The sequence below is a fragment of the Mirounga angustirostris genome, unplaced genomic scaffold (assembly GCF_029215605.1).
Source record: "Mirounga angustirostris isolate CCGP_5_RB_7025 unplaced genomic scaffold, mMirAng1.0.hap1 SCAF_8, whole genome shotgun sequence".
Taxonomy (NCBI): domain Eukaryota; kingdom Metazoa; phylum Chordata; class Mammalia; order Carnivora; family Phocidae; genus Mirounga; species Mirounga angustirostris.
Window position 1 is genome coordinate 105,194,175 of NW_026991716.1, and position 20,248 is coordinate 105,214,422.

General features: G+C 34.4%; 1 protein-coding gene across 1 annotated transcript; it reads left to right on the top strand.

The window, feature by feature from the left end:
• Nucleotides 1-15,865: 15,865 nt before the first annotated feature.
• On the top strand, nt 15,866-16,297 carry LOC123837114 (large ribosomal subunit protein eL30-like). Its single transcript, XM_045866066.3, has one exon. The coding sequence runs from the start codon at nt 15,915-15,917 to the stop codon at nt 16,260-16,262; it is 348 nt and encodes a 115-aa protein (XP_045722022.1). The 5' UTR covers nt 15,866-15,914; the 3' UTR covers nt 16,263-16,297.
• The last annotated feature ends 3,951 nt before the right edge of the window (nt 16,298-20,248 follow it).

A 20,248-nucleotide genomic window follows, 5' to 3' on the forward strand; every position in this document is an offset into this window, starting at 1 on the left:
CTTTCATAATAATCCTATGCTATTATTTGTCTTTTTTTCAATTTGTTGACATTTGCACCAATGGTGCAAAAGCAGTAGTGGGTAAAATTGCTGGTGTCTTAGCATAAATCAAGGCAATGGCATCAAACTCTAGTAGTGGCCATTATATTCTGCACCATAATCAGCAGTAAGGGGGAAAAAATGCCAGTTTCCTTTAAGAATATCATTAATAAAGCAGTAGAAATATTAATTTTATTAAATCTAAACCCTGCTATACACAACTTTTCACTGTTCTGTGTGACAGATAAGGCAGTTCAGCTACATACCAAAGTATAATGATAGTCTAGAGGAAAAGCACCTGGGCAGTTGTTTGAGTTGTAAGATGACCTAGGCACATTTTTCATGGGGACTGTTCATATTTGAAATAATGACTGACGGACAGGGAATGGTTAATCAAACTTGGGTGTTTGGAAGGCATGTTGTCAAATATAAATGAAGTGAGCTGTCATTTTAAGGAAAACAAGGGACAGTATGTGTTACCAGTAATAAAGAATTTGAGCTTTTATACAAAATTTAGAATGTTGGGAAACCAGTTATGTGCCACAGCGAATTTCATGAATTCCAAATAGCAGATGTTGAAAGACTTATCTGAAATCAGTGGTAATATTAATAAATGGATTTTTTTTTTGCTATAAATGGATTTTTTTACATTATATAATGAAATGTATTAATCTTTGGAAGATTTGCATAACTCCATGAATTGAATCGTCTGATTATCAATGCATGATGTTACTACTATATATATATGCATACACACACATACACACACACAAAAGATCTAAAGATCCATTCAAATTCAAGGTAGGTCAGTAGCTTTTAATATGAAAGAATATGAAAAATTCATAGACATGGTTTCAGATTCTACACTACAACTAACTTTTGAAAAACTACCACTTGTTGAGTTTTGGGGTAGTATTAAAGCAGAATATCCACATTTATTTGAAGAAGGTTTTAAAATAAATCCTCCCTTTTCCAACTATATAATTTGTGTGAGGCTGAATTTTCTTCATAAATTCCAACCAAAAGAGTATATTTCAATAGATGGAATACAAAAACAGGAATGAGAATTCAGCTATCTTCTATAAAGCTAGACTGTATATATATATATATATATATATGTATATATATATATATATATGAGTTTTGCAGAAATTTAAAGCAATGCCACTTCTCATTAATATTTTTTATTTTAAAATAGTTATTTTTCATAAATGTTACTTTGTTAACATGTAATAGATTTATTATTACCATTTTAACATATAACATTTATTTTAATTTTTATATGATATATAATATTAATAGTTATAGATATAATTCACAAAAGCTCTTTGGGGTTTTCCACAATTTTTAAAAAATGCAAATCAGTCTTGAGACCAAAAGGTTTGAGAACCTCTAAAAATCAATGATCTGAGAATCCTTAAGTCAGAAAAAAAAAAAAAAGTACAAGGTAAACCCCAAATAGGTTTACATAAGGTGATAATATAGATAATAATAACAAACAGCAGAGAAATTTAATAAGGCCAAAGACAGTTCTTTGTAAAGGTCAACAAAATTGATAAGCCCCTAGCTCAACTGTTCAACAAAAAAGGCGAAAGAACATCAATTACCAAAATCAAGGATGCAAGGGATTCATCACAACAGATTCTACAAACCCTAAAAGAAAGGGAAATTTCATAGAACTCTAAGGCAGTATTGAGTGTCCTTTTGAAAGATATTGTGAATTTAAAGTGAAACCAGTTACCTACGTTGTGTATTTCTTTTCCAGTAATGTTCAATTACTTTGATTTACCTAGGAGTAACTGGATAATTAATTAGGGTTGTGGAAGTGTCAGAACAAACAAATTGGAGACAGTGAGAGAGAGCAGGGGGGTTATGAGGATTTGTACAACCATCCACTCTCCCTAACATCATCAGAGTAAAACAATTATCAGGGACCTTTCACTTCAAATCTACTGCTAAATATGGTATGAAAGGGACACATTTTTCTGGCAGTCCTGGCCATTTGTCCATGACCTCCATGGTTTTCAGTGGAAGAAGGAAATGGTAGAGGCCCACTGCCCTGATAATTCTACCTGGCGTTTGTTTTTGTTTGTTTGTTTTTATTCAAGTATAATTAACAGACAGTCTTATATTAGCTTCAGGCATACACTATTCAACAATTCCATACATTTCTCAGTGCTCATCAAGATAAGTATACTCTTAATCCCCTTCACCTATTTCATCCATTCCCCTACCTACCTCCCCCTCTGGTAACCACCAGTTTGTTCTCTGTATTTAAGCAAAATTAAACTACTGGGACTACACCAAAATAAAAAGCTTTTGCACAATGAAGGAAACCATCAACAAAACAAAAAGAAAACCTACTGAATAAAAAAAGATATTTGCAAATGATATATCTGATAAGGAGTTAATATCCAAAATATATAAAGAACTTATACAACTCAATACCAATAAAACAAATAATCCATTTAAAAATGAGCAGAGGGCCTGAATAAACATTTTTCAAAGCAAACATACAGACGAAAAACAGACACATGAAAACATGTTCAACATCAATAATCATCAGGGAAATGCAATTTAAAGCCACAGTGAGATATTACTTTACATCTGCTTGGCTTTTGGCTTCTGCCTCCCTGTATTTTCAGCAGTCATTCAACCATGAATACTGCTAGTTCAGGTATCTCATCCCCTAGTGGGATATTGAGAACTTCTCTCTCACCCTGCTCAAATGAAAACTTGGTTGTTATGTATTTCTTGAGCCTCACAGAGTTCTTATATGAGAGAGTAGGCCCCTTTTTCCCGGTGACAGGAATCAGTGTGACAAAATTTCAGACACCAAAGATTTGATAGAAGTTAGAACATCATGACCAGCAAAGTCAATAACATTGTCCTCATGCAATCTTACTTATCTTCTAAAAGGCTCACTGTAGGGTCATTATACTTTTGATCTGTAAGCCAGCAAGAGATCAATTCTATGCAAGCTGATGATCTATCTTTAGAGCTTGTTGGAGTTCTTGGCTCTTCTAAAGTTCATCATGTGAAATGTTTCAGTATCTTTGACAATGTTATCATCCAACAAGCACATGAGCCTACTCAACACTACTGGTCTGTACTAAAATATAGTACTGGGCTCTGTTGCTCTAGACAGAAAATCTACCTCAAAAAAACATACATCTGCATATCTAATTCATTTCTTTCATAGTGTCATTTGGTATTGGTAATTATAAGTAACTATATTTATAATAGCTAACATTGGTTGAGTGCCATCCAAAATATATTATGTGTATTAACTCATTTAATCCTCCCAGCATTTTTATGAGATGGGTTCCTGTTTTAAAGGTAAGGCAACTGAATCACAGGTGGAGTAAGTAACCTATTCAAGGTGAAGGTAATGTGTATCAGAGCTGCAATTTGAATCCTTCCATCCTGCCTCTAAATGTTAGTAATAACCACATGATATTGCCCCAATAATTAACTGGGCTTAAATAAGACAGATGATTTTTTAATAGATTTTTCATCCTGTTTCTCCTAAAATTTTATTTTAGATTACCCTGTATTTAAAATATTATAGATCTGATCATTTAGCTTAAGGAAGTTATGTTTGCATGAAAAAGAATCCGACTGGCTGACTAATGGAATTCTCTAAATCCTCCTTCCTGTATTATAGTCAGAAAAAAAAAGCAAATTTAATCCATATGAAATTGCTGTCATTTTACCTTTTTGACTAACAAAATGGTGGTTCAACTTAATATAATGGGGAAGCTACAAGTCCATATTTAGTCTAGCTCTCTGCTTTATTTCAGTATTATGAGGATTTTCACTGTCATTCATAATCTCTTTTATGGCTTCCCTTCTGTTGGGAACAAACACTATTTCTTGGTGAGAGAGCAAGTCAGGGCCAGAGGCATGGACTGTAACTGAGGGAGAGAATAATTTCTTACAAGATGGCACTTGGCCCATGATGTCTGAAGCCTCCTGACCTTGGCCTCATTTGCCCTATGAGCTCCTCAGTCCAAGTGCCCAGTAATGTGAGATGTGATTTGCCTCAGAAAGTAGATTCAATCCAAGCTTTTATTATTTTACTGTTTTTTCAAAGAACCTCCTCTTGAAATCCAACAGCAAAAGTCAGTTTTTCTGATTGAAAAGTTAATTATAATGCTTCTGAGAATACTGTCAGACACTCAGGAATCATAATACCTACAATGTGCTAAATTCCTCATTTCTTCCATAGGATTTTTCAATGCTAAAAACAGCATTGATGCCAGTTTTCCTGGCAAAGGCACTGCGAATTGACAATCAGACGAATACAGCTAATGTGTTTACTGAGTGTGAACAAGAAAGGTTGTCATATCCAGAAGTTCCAAAATAGTTTTCTTTCTTTAGAAAATGCGTATCTCCCCAGGACAAGCAGCAGTTCTCACGTGTTTTAGTCTGTGTCATTGACCACCGCTGAGTCAGAACAGAGGTGACTTCTGCGCTATTCCAAGTGCCATTTTCTGTACTTGACAAGTGTAGCAGTCTGGATATCCTCACCACATGAGAAAATTGATACAATGGTCATTTTAAAATTTCCCCAGCAAGCCCACAGAAGCTATGAGGGTATGAGAGGTGGCACCCAGAAGATAAATGGTAGGGTCAGGGAAGAGGAACATGGTTGTTACTGCTGACACAGACCATTCTTCCTGTCAGCAAGATATCACCAACATGTCTTTCACTGTGAGGTGATATGTTTCAGACATACAAATAAGAGAATATAATTTCTGTCCACTTTAGAAAGAGATAAGTATGAACACCTAAAAATGACACATCAGTATGAAGCAGACTGTAGAACAGTTGGTTTTAAAATTCCCTCCCCCCAAATTTCTAACAACAGTTAACAAAATGAGTGTCATTAGATAGGAAGATGTATAATCTTATAGGTCTTTTGGAAGCCATCTCTGTCAGCCATCACATATTAATGTATCATGCTGGAAAACTGTCTACAATCAGAGTGATGAAAAGAAAGTAGAAAACAAGCTACTAATAGCTGGGGAAAAAATACAAGAACTTTCTTCATAATAGTGAAATAATCCTGCTCTTGGCAGGAATTTAGATACCATATAATCCAATTGTCTTCTCTTTACAAATAAGGAAACTAAGGCCAGAAAAGCTAAGCAATATGTATTTTTAAAAATCATTTTATTAAAGCTCAGTACAACCTTCAATTTTCTTTTAAGAATTTTTTTAAATTTTGTTTCTGTCAAGAGAATGTCTGAGCTACCAAAAATTGACTGAAAATTGAAGATTGCCTGCTCTGTTTCATACTTGGAAACCAGTGAGGTATACTCTGTGTGATTCTTAGGAAAAGAGAGAATATGCTTATCCTTTATGTCTCCTTCTTCAGATATCCCAATTAGCAAAGCTCTCAAAAAAAGATAGGCATTAAGACAGTTTGTTATGGAAAAATAAGTGATTTTGCAGTTAAAAGAATTAGATTCCAAACAGTCAAGGCTGTTTGTTATGGGGTACAATTCTGCCTAAGCCCCACTTTGCTACATTATAAAATATATTTAATACTTCCTGACCTGCTACAAAGTCCTTTGAGACCAGATTTAAGCCTCGAACTGAATTATTCCCAATTCATGACTGCACACATTTACTTTATTTTGGTCAAATTCTATTTTATTTTATTTATTTATTTTTTATTTTTTATTTTTTTAAAGATTTTTTATTTATTTATCTGAGAGAGAGAATGGGAGACAAAGAGCATGAGAGGGGGAGGATCAGAGGGAGAAGCAGACTCCCTGCCGAGCAGGGAGCCCGATGCGGGACTCGATCCCGGGACTCCAGGATCATGACCTGAGCCGAAGGCAGTTGCTTAACCAACTGAGCCACCCACGCGCCCCTTATTTTATGTTTTAATGCAGATTCTGACTCAGTGGGTCTGGGCTAAGCCTGGGATTCTGCATTTCTTTTTTTTTTTAAGATTTTTACTCATTTATTTGAGAGAGTGAGAGAGAGAGAGCACGAGCGGGGTGAGGGGCAGAGGAAGAAGCAGACTCCCCACAGAGCAGGGAGCCCAATGTAGGGCTTAATCCCAGGACTCTGGGATCATGACCTGAGCCAAAGGCAGACACTTATCCAATTGAGCCACCCAGGCACCCCCAAAATTCTATTTTAAACAGTAAAATTAAATTATACAAAGATTAAATATAAAGAATAATAATTCACAGGGTTATTTAGGACATTAGATGAGACACTATACATTAAAGCACAAAATAATACATAACAAATATGCAAAATATTTGGTATCCTTTATTCTTTAATTAATATATTCAATAAATATTGAGTATTCTATGTAAAGCACTACTCTGGTGGGGTTTTTTTTTTAGTAAGAGAGCAATGAACTTTACCCAAATCCTATCTTGAGGATATATTACTACAAATGTCTTTAATAAGAAGGAAAAGAGGTGTTATAAATGAACGGCGAACCTACCCTCAGTTGGGGTTTATGGAAAATAGATAGTTCATGACAGCTGGTGTATGAGAAAAGACTGATGAGAACTATTATTTTCCCAACTGGACATAGATCAAAATAGAGAGAGAAGGGGAGACGGAAAAGGAAAAAAAGAGAAAGAAGGAGGAAGGGAGAGAGGAAAGAATAAATTGGCTAATGTTTTTGTAACATTTCTTTCTTATCAAATCCCTCCCAAATCACCCGCACTTCTCATCCACCTACCTCAACACATTATTGTTCTCCTTTCTATTGACTTATCACTGTGGCCTCCTTCTAGATACCATGAGTACACAAGCTATATCTGGACTCCTTCCAAGCTTGCTGTCATCACAGTGTTTTCACATAATGGGCACTCCAAAAATACTGTTATATTGATGAAGTGGTGAATGAGTGAATAAATAAATGGAATGCATTGAAAGTCAGGTTTTAATTTTTCTTGTTATCTATATAAATCTGATCATCAAATTGCTCCCTATCAGCAACAATTCCCCTGGAAAATAAGTGAGGTCTCTCCCCTTGGCTGGAAGACGATTCTGCGCCCACACTGTTCAAATCTTACTTGCACCATGTTCTGGTCCTTTCTGGGACAACAGTAGGATTATTAACAGTCATTTGATACAACCAAATCTCTCCAGTTAAGAAATTCCTCCCAGAACACTTCTGAGAAATTACCAACTAGCCTCTTCTTGAACACATATGATAAAACTTGCCTTCTGTAATGCATTACAATCCACTGCTGGTCAACTCTGATTAACAGAATACATCTCTTCTTATATTGAGCCCAAACCTTCTTTTCTCTTTAACATTAATCTGATAGCACTAATTCTGTAGCCTTGAGCAGCATATAACAAATCAGCTCTTCCTCCTTCAGAATATTATTTACAATTAACTATCATTTCCCATCTTAGTCTTTGCTTCTATATACTAAGCATCCCAATGCATCTAAATTCTATCTCAAATATGACACTTAACTAAATACCAAAGGAAAAGTTGACCCCATCAAAGCTGAGCTCTTAGCAGTGATAGAGGAAAGTTATTTGCTAAACTAATTTCACTGCAGAAATGTAAATAGTAATAACTCATTACATTTTTCAGTGCAAATATTTTTAAGAAATATATATTTTTTTATTTCAGAAAACCCTATGCAGGCATGGCTGACATTATTTCAAATCATAGTGATATGACTTGAGAAAGTTTTGACTTTGAGAGTGATAAAGAAGGATAATGTCTGACTTCCAGGTTGTGTGATTGATGGTTGAGACAGGGGTGTGTGTGGGGTGGAGGTATATCTTTCTTACGAAATTTTTGGTAAAAAATATATTTATGTGCCCCTCAACTCTTTCCCATAGGTAGTATATTATCATGAAGCTAGATTTTATAACCTCAAAGACTTGTGAGTCTTTTATTTATTGAAAAATTGAAATAGCTAGTTGTTAAAAGATCAGTTAAACTAAATAATCTCTTTAGACACCTAGAAGCATCACTGGGGAATATGGTACAAGATAGCTAAAAATTTTAGGTTATTTCCATGTGTATACTATACAGCCAGAAATTACTGGAGTCTTGGGAAACTGACTTTACTCATTGCAGAATGATCCAAATTATACTGAATTGTAAAAGTAACAATGAAACTTAGAACACTCTTTTGCTTTTACTATGGGGTAAGAATTAAAAATAGTATTTGATTACTAAAAATTTGGTTGCTTTAATTAGTCTTTGAATTTTTAGTATATCATATACAAATGTTACCTTTTTATAGGTTTTACCAAGGCATTTAATGTCATGAAGTCCTATTCTAATAATGGCACTCCTGTTCAGCAAAGGCATTTTTTACATGTTTGGTGATTTTTTAAAAAAAATCATTGTTCTATTAGGGAAAAGGATTTATTAAAATTTATCTTCTCATAAAATTCATTATCAAATCTGTTGAATTCTATGTCACTTCATTTTTTAATGCCTTTAGCATACAATTTGCTAATTTATTCTTGGAACCATGAAAAACACTGTAAGGAAGGGAAAAATGGAGGGGGGGAATTGGAAGGAGAGATGAACCATGAGAGACTATGGACTCTGAGAAACAAACAGGGTTTTAGAGGGGAGGGGGGAGGGGGGATTGGTTAGCCCGGTGACGGGTATTAAGGAGGGCACGTACTGCATGGAGCACTGGGTGTTATACGAAAACAATGGATCGTGGATCACCACATCAAAAATGAATGATGTATTGTATGGTGACTAACATAACATAATAAAATTAAAAAAAAAAACTGTAATCTTTGTGAATTCAGATTATTTTGACTACACAGAATAAATATTTTAGAAAAGATTATCTCTTTCGTCATTTGAATTGCCTTGATTTTCCATTGTCTTGTGATTTTTACCTTTATAACATCATAATCTTGAAGCCTGGCTCTGTCACTTACCAAATTGGTAACTTTGGTTAAGTTATTTAATGTACCTGAACGTGGGTATCATCTGTACAATGGGGATGAGATCAATGGTTCTTTAGAAAAATTAAATGAAGTCATGTATGTCGATGGCTCAGCACAGTTCCTGGAGTCTCTTACACACTCAATGATAGTGTTTATTGTTTTATTAATTATTCATTTTGGTATCATATTTGATGAGATCATTGTTGTTATCCTCTTTAAAACTCTTTTTCTCAGTAATTTTGGGTATAATAAAAGGAGAAATATACTGTCAGAGTAGCATCCTGATGATTTTCATATTCATTAAAATGAGTCCAGCTATAATTCAACTATAAGAATCCCACACACCTTTCCATAGTAACTTTATAAATCATTCTTAATAACCTGTTTTGGCTTTTTAAGTATGAAAAACCTTGCTTATTCAGTGCTGTCATAACCAAGACACTTCTTCATGGGCCCAAGCTTGTCCAAGCTGAAGTATTACACCTATGCATACAAGACAGCCCAAATTTGGAAAAGTTTTTCAAAAGACAGCAAGGTCCCTTCAAATTCTATGATCTTCAGCAAAGTTGTTATTTTAGACATGGTTAAGATACTCATCAAGATGTCACTGAGAATGTAGTTCCATATGTACTGAAACCTGTATTATGTTTAGCCTTCAGCCTCAAATGTGATCATCTGTCTTGGGTTCCTAACCTGCTAGAAAGACTAAATGATCAATAACAGAGAATTCCATTCAGTTCTTTTATCCAAATATGTCATTCTACCTTCCCAAGTCACACAGGGACCTGGAGAGACTAGTCCATTTATTCAGCAAATCAACAAGTATGTGAGAGCCAGAATAAACAAAGAGCAAGAACACATCAATGAACAAGACAGAGATCATTCTTGCCTCTTGAATTTATATTCTAGCAGTAATTGTAAACCAAACACCAGCTTAAAAAAGGCAAAATTGTGGCAACTGAAATGAGTAGAATGAATGATGCAACAAACATTGAGCTGAAATAGAGAATAATGTTGAAGGGTGGTGGGGACGAATGATAATGGTAAGGAATCTCCTTCAGGTAGCAGAAATGCTAAGAATGGGGTGTGAAACCCTATAATTAAGAGTTGAAAAAAAGGCCAGTCATATTGGGTCTTATGTAGAAGTTTTAGAACTTATTCTAAGTGTAACCAGAAATCACTGAAATGGTTTACATTTGGAGTGGTGTTATTTATGTTTTAAGATCACTTTAAGATTTTCTCTATATAAAAACTTGTTTAAACAAAATGCCTTTTTTGATAAATTTGATTTTTTTCATTTTGGAAATAATGACACTGCTAAGAGTCAGTTTGATAAATATATATTGGACTTCTGTCATGTAACATGTCATGTGTCATTTACACATGGGTGGTGTAAAGATGAGTGAAAAATGGTCCATATGTTTGTCTATTAGTTTATTCTAACTGTTGAACACTCACATGTGTTGCTTTTTTGCTGTCTATAAAGTCATTTAAATTTCAAAACCAAATAGCATACTAGGAATTATACTACTTCTTCACAGGTCCAGTACCGTAACCCCTGTGCCATTCAAAGAGGAATGTTGCTAGCATCAAAATCAAGTGTACTTTCTTTTCTAATACTCTGTCATATTCTAGTTTACTTTGTATTTTAACCATGACAGACTCATACAATTTTTCTTCTCCCAGAATTTCAGCTCTTTTCCCTCTTTCACCTCTTCATGAAAAAATAATCTGTATTCACAATATTCTAGAGTTTTCCATTATTTTAAAATCTGGTAATACACAGCATGGAAACTCTTTTTATTTTATTTTATTTTTTTCTGGAGACAGACTGTCCCTGAGCCCACCAGTCCCGTTCTCCAACCTGAACTAGTTGTGCTCTAGATTGGCTGCCCAGCTTACATGCAAACACTTCCCTTTCCCTGGTTCCTGAGTTCAATTCTCTTGGAACTTAGATCTTCCACTTTCATGGTTTTCTCCCACAACTTACTAGAATAACATCCTAAAAAATTTCTCAAGAAGAAGTGCATAAATAGTAAGCCTTCTCAATCTTTATATGTCTGAAAATATTTCTATTTAGCTCTCACACTGAGTTGACAATTTTGGCTGAGTATAGAATCATAAACTCAAAATCTTTTCTCCTCAGGACTTTAGAAGCATCCCTCCACCACCCCCACTGACTCAAAGCAGAGTTCCTCATTCTCCTTGTTTGGCCTCTATTTTCTCCTTCTATTCTTTCTCCTCATTATCTATCTGGTAAATTTTGGAATTTTGTATTTATTCTTTCTGTGTGGAAAGTTCATGATGATGTAATTTTCATGTATCCTGGCCAGGCTAGGGTTAGAATTTCCAATCAGAAGACATTTTGTTTGTTCAGCTCTGGGAAATTTCATTATATTATTTTTGGATCATTTTCTCCCTTTCACGTTTTTTATTCTCTTCTGGGACGCCTATCTAGTAAGATGTTCAGACACTGGACCTTTTGGAGTAATCCTCTATTTCTCTTATCTTTTTTTTTTTTTTTTTAATTTCCTCTTTGTTTTCTTCATATATATTGGAAGACTTTACCAATTTTGTCTTCTAGCTCTTCATTAAACCATATTTTGGCAATCTTTCTGTTTTTTAAATTTCCAGAAGCTCCTTCTGTTTTCTCTAATCATTCTTTATTATTTTTCTCCTAGTTATATAAATATAACTTCTGAATTTCTCTAAAAATAAAAATTATAAATTTTAATATTCTCTTCTGTTCCCCAAATTATCTCTGCTTGCTCTGGGTCTTGTTTTGTTAATTATGGTCTTTCTCTTACATGCTGCTGGTTTTACTCACATGCCTAATGATCTCTACATGTCTCTTTATTTTAAATAATGAGTGAATAGACTGATGATTCAAAGTAGCTGAATGGCTTCCTTTGCTGCTAAATTTATACATCTATTTTTAAAGGGGAGGAAGAAAGAGCTCTCAGTCACTAGGCAGAGCCTGTCAAAGGGGACATTTCAAATTGGAGAGTCCAGATGAGAAGTCTGCCTGGAGGGTTGGGTTCCCAGATATCAACATAAACAGGGTTTTAATCTAGACACCAAAATCTACGTCAGGCAAACTCAGTGGTTCCTCAGAAAATCTGTTCAATTGCTCTAGAGAAAGCCCTTTGCTGTGTTTTTTAGCATGTGGGTAAATCCCAACTTACTGTCATTAGCACATAGGCACGGGCAGGTGGAAGGGCCAGGACCAGAAGAACAGCTCCAAGAAAATATCCTCAATGGCTCTGATTTCAACTCCACTCCTCAACCCCAAGTTTTTCACTAGAAGATTAGCTTCTTCCTCCCTTGCAGCCCTGACATAGAGTGCTCTGGACCATAGTTTTTTTTTGTTCTGTTTAGTCATCCCTTCATGTCCATCAGCCTTCTGCTGCCCAGAAATGTGTTCCACTGTTGCCTTGCTAAAGAGCGTATGTGATGGGAAATAATGTTGCAGCCATCTTTGGAAAATACAATCTGCCACACTAATAAATACTACAGATATAGCTACTAGTCAATTTCAGGAGAGCATGAAATGGGGCAGGTGTTGGGTAAGGTGGGGGTACAGACAGAAACAACTCATTTTACCTCTCTATTCCCAACTCAGGAATTGAGTTAAAACATACTTATTCAGAAGACATTCAGAACATAAGGTTTCCTAATGTTTAATTTTTGTCTATGTATTTTCTACCCTTTATTATCTGCTCTTTATATTCATTAAGACCTTTAAGATCTTGGGGAAAAAATGCTAGCTCCTCTATTCAATTCAACTTAAAGAATATTTACTGATATTGACTCTGTTCCAAATGTGCTCATAAATTTTATATTATCTCCTCTTCCACTCAAAAATGAGTATTCCCTGATTTAAACACACAACCCATTTTGTAGCTTTTTATCTGCTTATAATATTTATGTTGTATGACTTGATGATAAGGTCTATGAAGTAAGGTCTCCCATTTTTATATGCCACCTAATGCCAAACACTTAGTATTTGTTGGATTAATAAGTTTGTCTCAGAAGCTCAGAACCTAAATATTACAACTTTTAGTGAGAGAAACATTTCTCAGGCATATTTACCTTTGTTTTGCCAAAATTCTTAAAAATGTGGTTATATGATTTCTCAACCTACAGAATATAAGTGCAGTGAAATGAAAGAACTCTCCTGAACTATGAAGGGAAAAATGACTTAAGGAGCCAATCAATAAAATCATAAAACCAAAAAATTATCAAGAACAATAGCCTGGGGCACCTGGGTGGCTCAGATGGTTAAGCGTCTGCCTTTGGCTCAGGTCATGATCTCAGGGTCCTGGGATCGAGTCCCGCATCGGGTTCCCTGCTCAGTGCAGAGCCTGCTTCTCCCTCTCCCTCTGCCACTCCATCTGCTTGTGCTCTTCTGTCTATCTCTCTGTCAAATAAATAAATAAAATCTTTAAAAAAAACAAAAAAACAAAAACAAAAACAATAGCCTGAACTTGTAAATGCACAACAGTATGCATATATTTAGAATATTCAGCATATGACAAACAAGCAATATGAGACTTGAAATACATAACCATGGCATTATGGCATTAGGACTAAGTATGGGAATTAGGTGGTCCAAATGCTTAGGTTCAAACCCCAGCTCCTCCATTTAATGACCACATGGCTTTGCAGATGCTGTTTTTTTCTATTTGAGCTTTTGTTTCCCCATATTTAAGAATAGAATAATAATGACTATGAGTCTTATAACATAGTAAAACTCAATAAATGTTATTATCATATGCTTTAGTCTTCTACACAAAAATTACTTTAGATACTTTCAATTTAAGAAAAGTGTGAATAGCCGTCTAGAAAGATTTCCATCTAAAATGAATCAAAAAGGAAAAAAAAATCAGGAAGTGTGAGAAGAAATTGATGTTCATATAACCCCTACCATTTTTAAGCAGCTGTTGTATTCCAGGCACTACTATAAGAATTATGTATAAATTTCCTCATTAAAAACAGCACTATCATAGGTATTTTTACCTTCCTTCTATATGAGAAAACTATGATTCAGAGATAATCCTCATCTATTTGTTAATCATTCAAATAACATTTTTGAGATTATACTGTCTGCCAAATGCTAGCATAAGAAGCAGAGCCTACAGACATAAATCATCTTCTAGCCACCATCATTTATTTCACAAACGTATTTAACTGAAATTATTTTCTACACTAGATAAGTGATTTATTATTTTATATAAACATCTAATATAAATTTTCAATGTGACAAACTAATGTACTTAATATTTACTAAAACATGGCAAATCAATATTCAGTAACATCTACAGATAAAAAAACATGAAAAGGGAAAAAATAAAGTATAAAATAAATCTAAACCTTTCAAATACAAGTGTTTTATTTTATCTTATTTATTTTTGAGAGAGTGAGATCTCAAGCAGAGGGTAGGGGCAGAGGGAGAGGGAGAGAGAGAATCTTAAACAGACTCCATATTCAGTGCAGAGCCCAATTCAGGGCTCGCTCTCACAACCCTGAGATCAAGACCTGAGCTGAAACCAAGAGTCAGACGCTTACCCAACTAAGCCACTCAGGCACCCCTTGAATACAAGTATTTTAATATGCAGGTCAAAGCACATACAACACTGCCCAAAGGTATCCAAATTATTCTGTTAAACCATGATTTTATGGCATTAAATATTTCCTAAAATAGAAAACTTGAAATCTGTCATTATCTAAAAATTTTCTTCATAATATTTCCCTAAAAGGATTTAACAATGTAAATATAGCACAGTTTTTTCAGGGAAAGAATGGTCCACTCCTTTTCCTGTTCTTCCTAGATGTTCTGGGTATTTGGTTATTTGTTACCCTCTTTATCATTTTTTAAATTTGGCAACTCTGGAATCATTTAGGCAAAGGGCTAGATCTCAATGTCGTTTTAATGGGACATTTAATAAATACCATGATATATTGGCTTACTTGCATGAACTCTCAAAACTGTGGTTACTTGTCAGCTCTTGAAGGTTGCTTTCATTGGGCTGAATGTTTGAGATGTGATTCAAGTGGCTTCTTCCTCTAATTCCCACTGTGGGAGGAGTTTCCTGGCTTCACTGCTCTCTTGGCAGAAAATGATGTATTCGAAAAAGAGATATTTGGTCCAGGCATTTTAAATTTTTTTCCATATTCATTACTTTTTCATCCAATATCTAAACCATTACTGACAATGTGGCAAAAACCACACTACCTTAGAAGATAAAATCTAAGGATCTGATGCTAGCCTTGACATTTCTTAGCTTTGTAGCCTTGGTTAAGGCATTTAACCACTGGGTTTCTCAGTCTCTTCACCTGTCATTTGGGTTATAACATACCCACCTTGCAAAGACTGAGCAAATTAAATTAAATCATGTTTATGCAAGCAATCTGCAATATTTAAGGTACATGATTATGCTGGTATAAATCAAGGACTAACCCTACAAAATGGTATCCCATTATACCCAACCCTGTCTTATCTGAACAGGTCCCTCATTCTCTCACATACCCTCTTCATAGTACTTCAACAAGCTTTAGAGTCATGATTCTCTTTACCAGAGATTACAGTCCAAACCTACAGTCTGTGTGCTCTCTCAGCACTCATCAGTTACCTTTTTTTGTTGTTAAAAATAGTATTTGTTTATTGCTCTACAGTTTATAAAGCTCTATACTGTTAAACTTGATTCATTCAACAATCCAGTCAGCTATCTATGGAAAAGGTTATCTTGTTATTATGGCTGTTGCACTGTAGCTTACGTACTACCTCCTTTTAAAAACACTTGAAGTAACAGAAATTCTAAGCCACATTTTGTAGATAGGAATACTAAGACTCGGAGAGGCTAATTGAAAAAAAAGATATTACCTTTCTCTCTCTTGGCCATTTTGGCGGCTGGTTTTGGTTGGGGCCATCCCGCATCTAAAGCAGGAAGATGGTGGCCGCAAAGAAGACAAAAAAGTCGCTGGAGTCCATCAACTCCAGGCTCCAGCTTGTTATGAAAAGTGGCAAGTACGTGCTGGGGTACAAGCAGACTCTGAAAATGATCAGACATGACAAAGCGAAACTGGTCATCCTCACCAACAACTGCCCAGCCTTGAGGAAATCTGAGATAGAATACTATGCCATGTTGGCCAAAACTGGTGTCCATCACTACAGTGGCAATAATATTGAATTGGGCACAGCATGTGGGAAATACTACAGAGTACGCACACTGGCTATCGTTGATCCAGGTGATTCTGATATCATTCGAAGCATGCCAGAACAGACTGGTGAAAAGTAAATCACATAAAATTCTTCTTTAATAAAACTGGCCACAGCTTGTTTAAAAAAAAAAGAAAAAGAAAAAAAGATATTAGTTGTAAATCCATGGGTAAATCCAGGTCTCTGTGCTATATATTCTAAGTTTTTCCTGCTAGGTAATCACCTCTCTTCTTTGTAATGGTTCTTATTGAGCCATTATCCTCAACTGTATTTACTTGTCTACATTTAGCCAGCTGTTCAGTTGCTAAACTACATGTTTTAAAAATTATAATATCTCACTTATTCATTTATTTTTCCAGTCCCAGAGAAACACAATACGATATGAGATGAGATGATAAAGCAAATAGCCAATGTTTTATATTAATTAAGGTGATAAAAGCAACCAATTTGAGGGGCGCCTGGGTGGCTCAGTCGTTAAGCGTCTGCCTTCGGCTCAGGTCATGATCCCAGGGTTCTGGGATCGAGTCCCACATCGGGCTCCTTGCTCGGCAGGAAGTCTGCTTCTCCCTCTCCCACTCCCCCTGCTTGTGTTCCTGCTCTTGCTATCTCTCTCTCTGTCAAATAAATAAATAAAAAATTTAAAAAAAAAAAGCAACCATTTGAGCATTCCCCATAAAATTATAGATAATAAGATACTGAATTAAAAATTAAGTTGCTTTCTAATACATCTTGAGACAATCTTCTGTGTCTCACCCATTATTTTGTTGGAATTACTTTAGTTCATAGAATATCAATTATGATGCTGTTCAACTCTAAGCATAGGACATAATCCAAAACTAAATGTATTTTTTTAATGTAATTTTTTCTGTGTTACTGTGTCTGTAATAAAATAAAATAATAAAATTCTCTGTATTTTACTATTATTTCTATTCATGTGTAATCTTATCTCAAGGTTTCAAATGTTCATAGTATTTCAAAAACACAATCTTCTTTGAGAAGAAATAAGTCAGATTTCTGTAAAAAATAGTTATCAAGCTATGTAGCAACTATTAAATGCCAGAAATGTAGCATGCATATTTCAAGACAGTACAAAAACCAGTTAAACATGAGGAAAAATTTTTTTATCCTCACTTGTACCTTGGTGAATAAAATTCAGGTTTAAGCATTGCATCAGCTAAGTAGTAAATAAAGTTGCATCCAAAAAAGTGTAATTTTAATATTTAGTAAAATGAAAGAAAGACTGAAGACCTTAGAAATTACTTTAATTATAAAGCCTTAACATGAAAAAAAATCCTAACACTCAAGTAAATGATAAAATGTATTTAACATTATTATTAATAATAGATGAAGATGCAATAATTTACATATGTGTGAACCATTTTTCATAACTTTTCTCATATCAGTTCATTGTTTACTGCCTATAATTTCTGCTACTCAAATCTTGTTGCCATTGATAATTCTTAGTAAGTATCAAAAATTTTGACTATAATACTCATAGCTACAAAGAAATCCAGAGCAAAAAATATATATATATATATATATATATATTTCCTTGAAAAAAACACCCAAAAGGAAATAACAGAAGATGACATTTGGACAAAATGAGAAGACCCCTCTTCCTTTATCGTTTCATATAGAGAATGAAATTAGTTTGTTTCATTACTTTCTGTTTTCATCTCATTTTTGACATATTTTTGGTATATTATATTCTTTCTCTCCTCACAATTTCCACAAAGAAAGGAAAAAAATTGAAGGGCCCAGCTTTCAGGATGTGGTAAATCACCACCATGAAGAATTTAAGTGATTATCACCTATTGTCCTTGCTTTTGATATTTTTTCCTTTCTCTATCTGCATGTCCTTCAACACCTAGTACATTTCCCCACACCTGCTAAGATCTCTTAGTTGGACAAAAAGTAGGTGAGTCAAACAAAACCAAAACTGCAAACTCATCAGCCATTTGTTAATACATTATGTACTAAATCCGCTGATAATTAAAATGTGGGTAGAGATTTTTTTCCCACATTTTTACAAGAACAAATATGTTACTGCCAAATAGATATTTTGCTAATAAGGAAACTGGCTCAGAAAAGAGGGAAATTATAAAGAAATTATATCATTGGGTAGAAAATTATATGGAAAGTCAAATCTCACCAAGTGTGGTATTTTGTGGTTCTGCTATAATGGAACAAGACAAAATGACCTTCAATTGAGTTTCCACTAAACATTTTATTTCTTATTACTAAGACATTGGATCTGCATATAGGAAAATTCAGAACTAGAAAACAAAGAACTAGATCAGTATCCAAATGTAAATACTGATTTGGATTATCCTCATTAATCCAAATGTGGATAATAAAGGGAAAGCCTGAAAAACTATTTAATTGTATGACATTAAACACTGGGAGGCTCAAAAATAGACCATAAAAAAGAATATACTAATTCTTTACAATTTAAAATTTTATATCATTCATTCTATTTTAAATATTGAATCATGTCTCCTTGTTACTTAGGATTTATACCAAAATTGTTATTTTTTCCTCCATAGAGAAAAGAAAGTGTCTTTTATTTAATAAGACCTTGAATCAGGAAAGAGCCAATTCCTCCTGGCATTTCTTATTACTTGGACAAGAATATTGCTGTAAAGAGTCAAATAATAATTTCACTTTATTGATATCACCTGGTTCCCTATTGAAAATGGAATCTTCAAAGTGAAGTCTAAACCTGAAGAGACCCATTTTGGTGGAGAAGAATTTGACAAATCAAAGTTCAACCATTTGATTGCCAAGTTCAAGCTCAGTCAGGTTTCAAGTTCAACACCCAAAGGACATCAGGAACAACAAAAGTAACTTTACCTCCACAAAGTTTATACATTTTGCATGCAGATTAGTCTTTCCCAACATTTATTCCAATATAAATTGACTTGTTTCATGAAGGAATTGTCTTGTATACCCCCATCCATCCTAGAACCAATGGAAAAGGTCATTGGACATTCCAAATGAGAGGAGACACAGCTCTGACATCAACTTTTTGGTGGTACTGACTTTATCCTCTGAATTCAGAAATACCTACAGGATTTTTCTTAATGGCAATAAATCAAACTAGATCATAAATTCCTTTCAATCTCTTTATTATAGCATACAGATTTCTGTCTGGTTTGTATGACTATAAATCGGAAAATATAAAGGATTTGTTCCTCTTGGATGTCACATTTACTTAATGCTCTCTGATAATGGAGTTGATGGCAAATTAATAACTGCCACGATTAGGCATAAAATACCAATCCCCTACCACCCCCAATACACACAAATATATATTAGTTACTAAGTTAACCAGCTTAATGTCTTTGTTCAAATTTATGAATGTAAGAAGGCAATAACAATGGATAAGAACTTGTTGACAAACTTGAGTTCATGGACATGCAAATTAATTTGATATTAATCCTAATAGCATTCTTAAAATGTGAAAAGTATATTTCACATGTACTGCTGTGAAAAGTACAGACAAAATGACAATATTAAAATAATCTTTAACAAAAGAAGATATTAACACATGGTTCAAGAAGCTAAGAAATACAAAGCAGGGAGTTCAAGGTGTCTTCAAGAACTTACACAGATCCTTCTACAATAAGACCATGTTAGACATGAGAAACTGCTGTTATGATCAGTAACAAAGACAAAAAGAACATTCTAATCCAATTGGCTGGTGAAGAATCAGACTGCTGAGTAAGAAGATGAGAGCACCAACAGAAAGAGATGAAGGATATATGTAATGCTACCATTATTATGCTGTAAGAAGGCAGGAGTGAGCTAAGTAATGACCTGTAGCCTCTTATGGGTGAAGTACCCCCACCTGGAGGCGTCTCTTCTAGACCCAAGATCGATGGCTAAGCAGATCATAAATACATATTCTATTAAGCTTGTCACAGAATATGAAGGACCTACATTTGTAGCAAAGTTGGTATAGTGATAGTTTAAGAATCTTGTTTGAGATCCATTTCTAAGTATTCTGAGGTCTTGAACATAAGTTTTTTTTTTTAATTTTTTTATTCTTATATTATCCCCATA

Coding starts and splice junctions, on each gene's coding strand:
- LOC123837114 (XM_045866066.3), top strand. CDS start 15,915: ATGGTGGCCGCAAAGAAGACAAAAAAGTCGCTGGAGTCCATCAACTCC.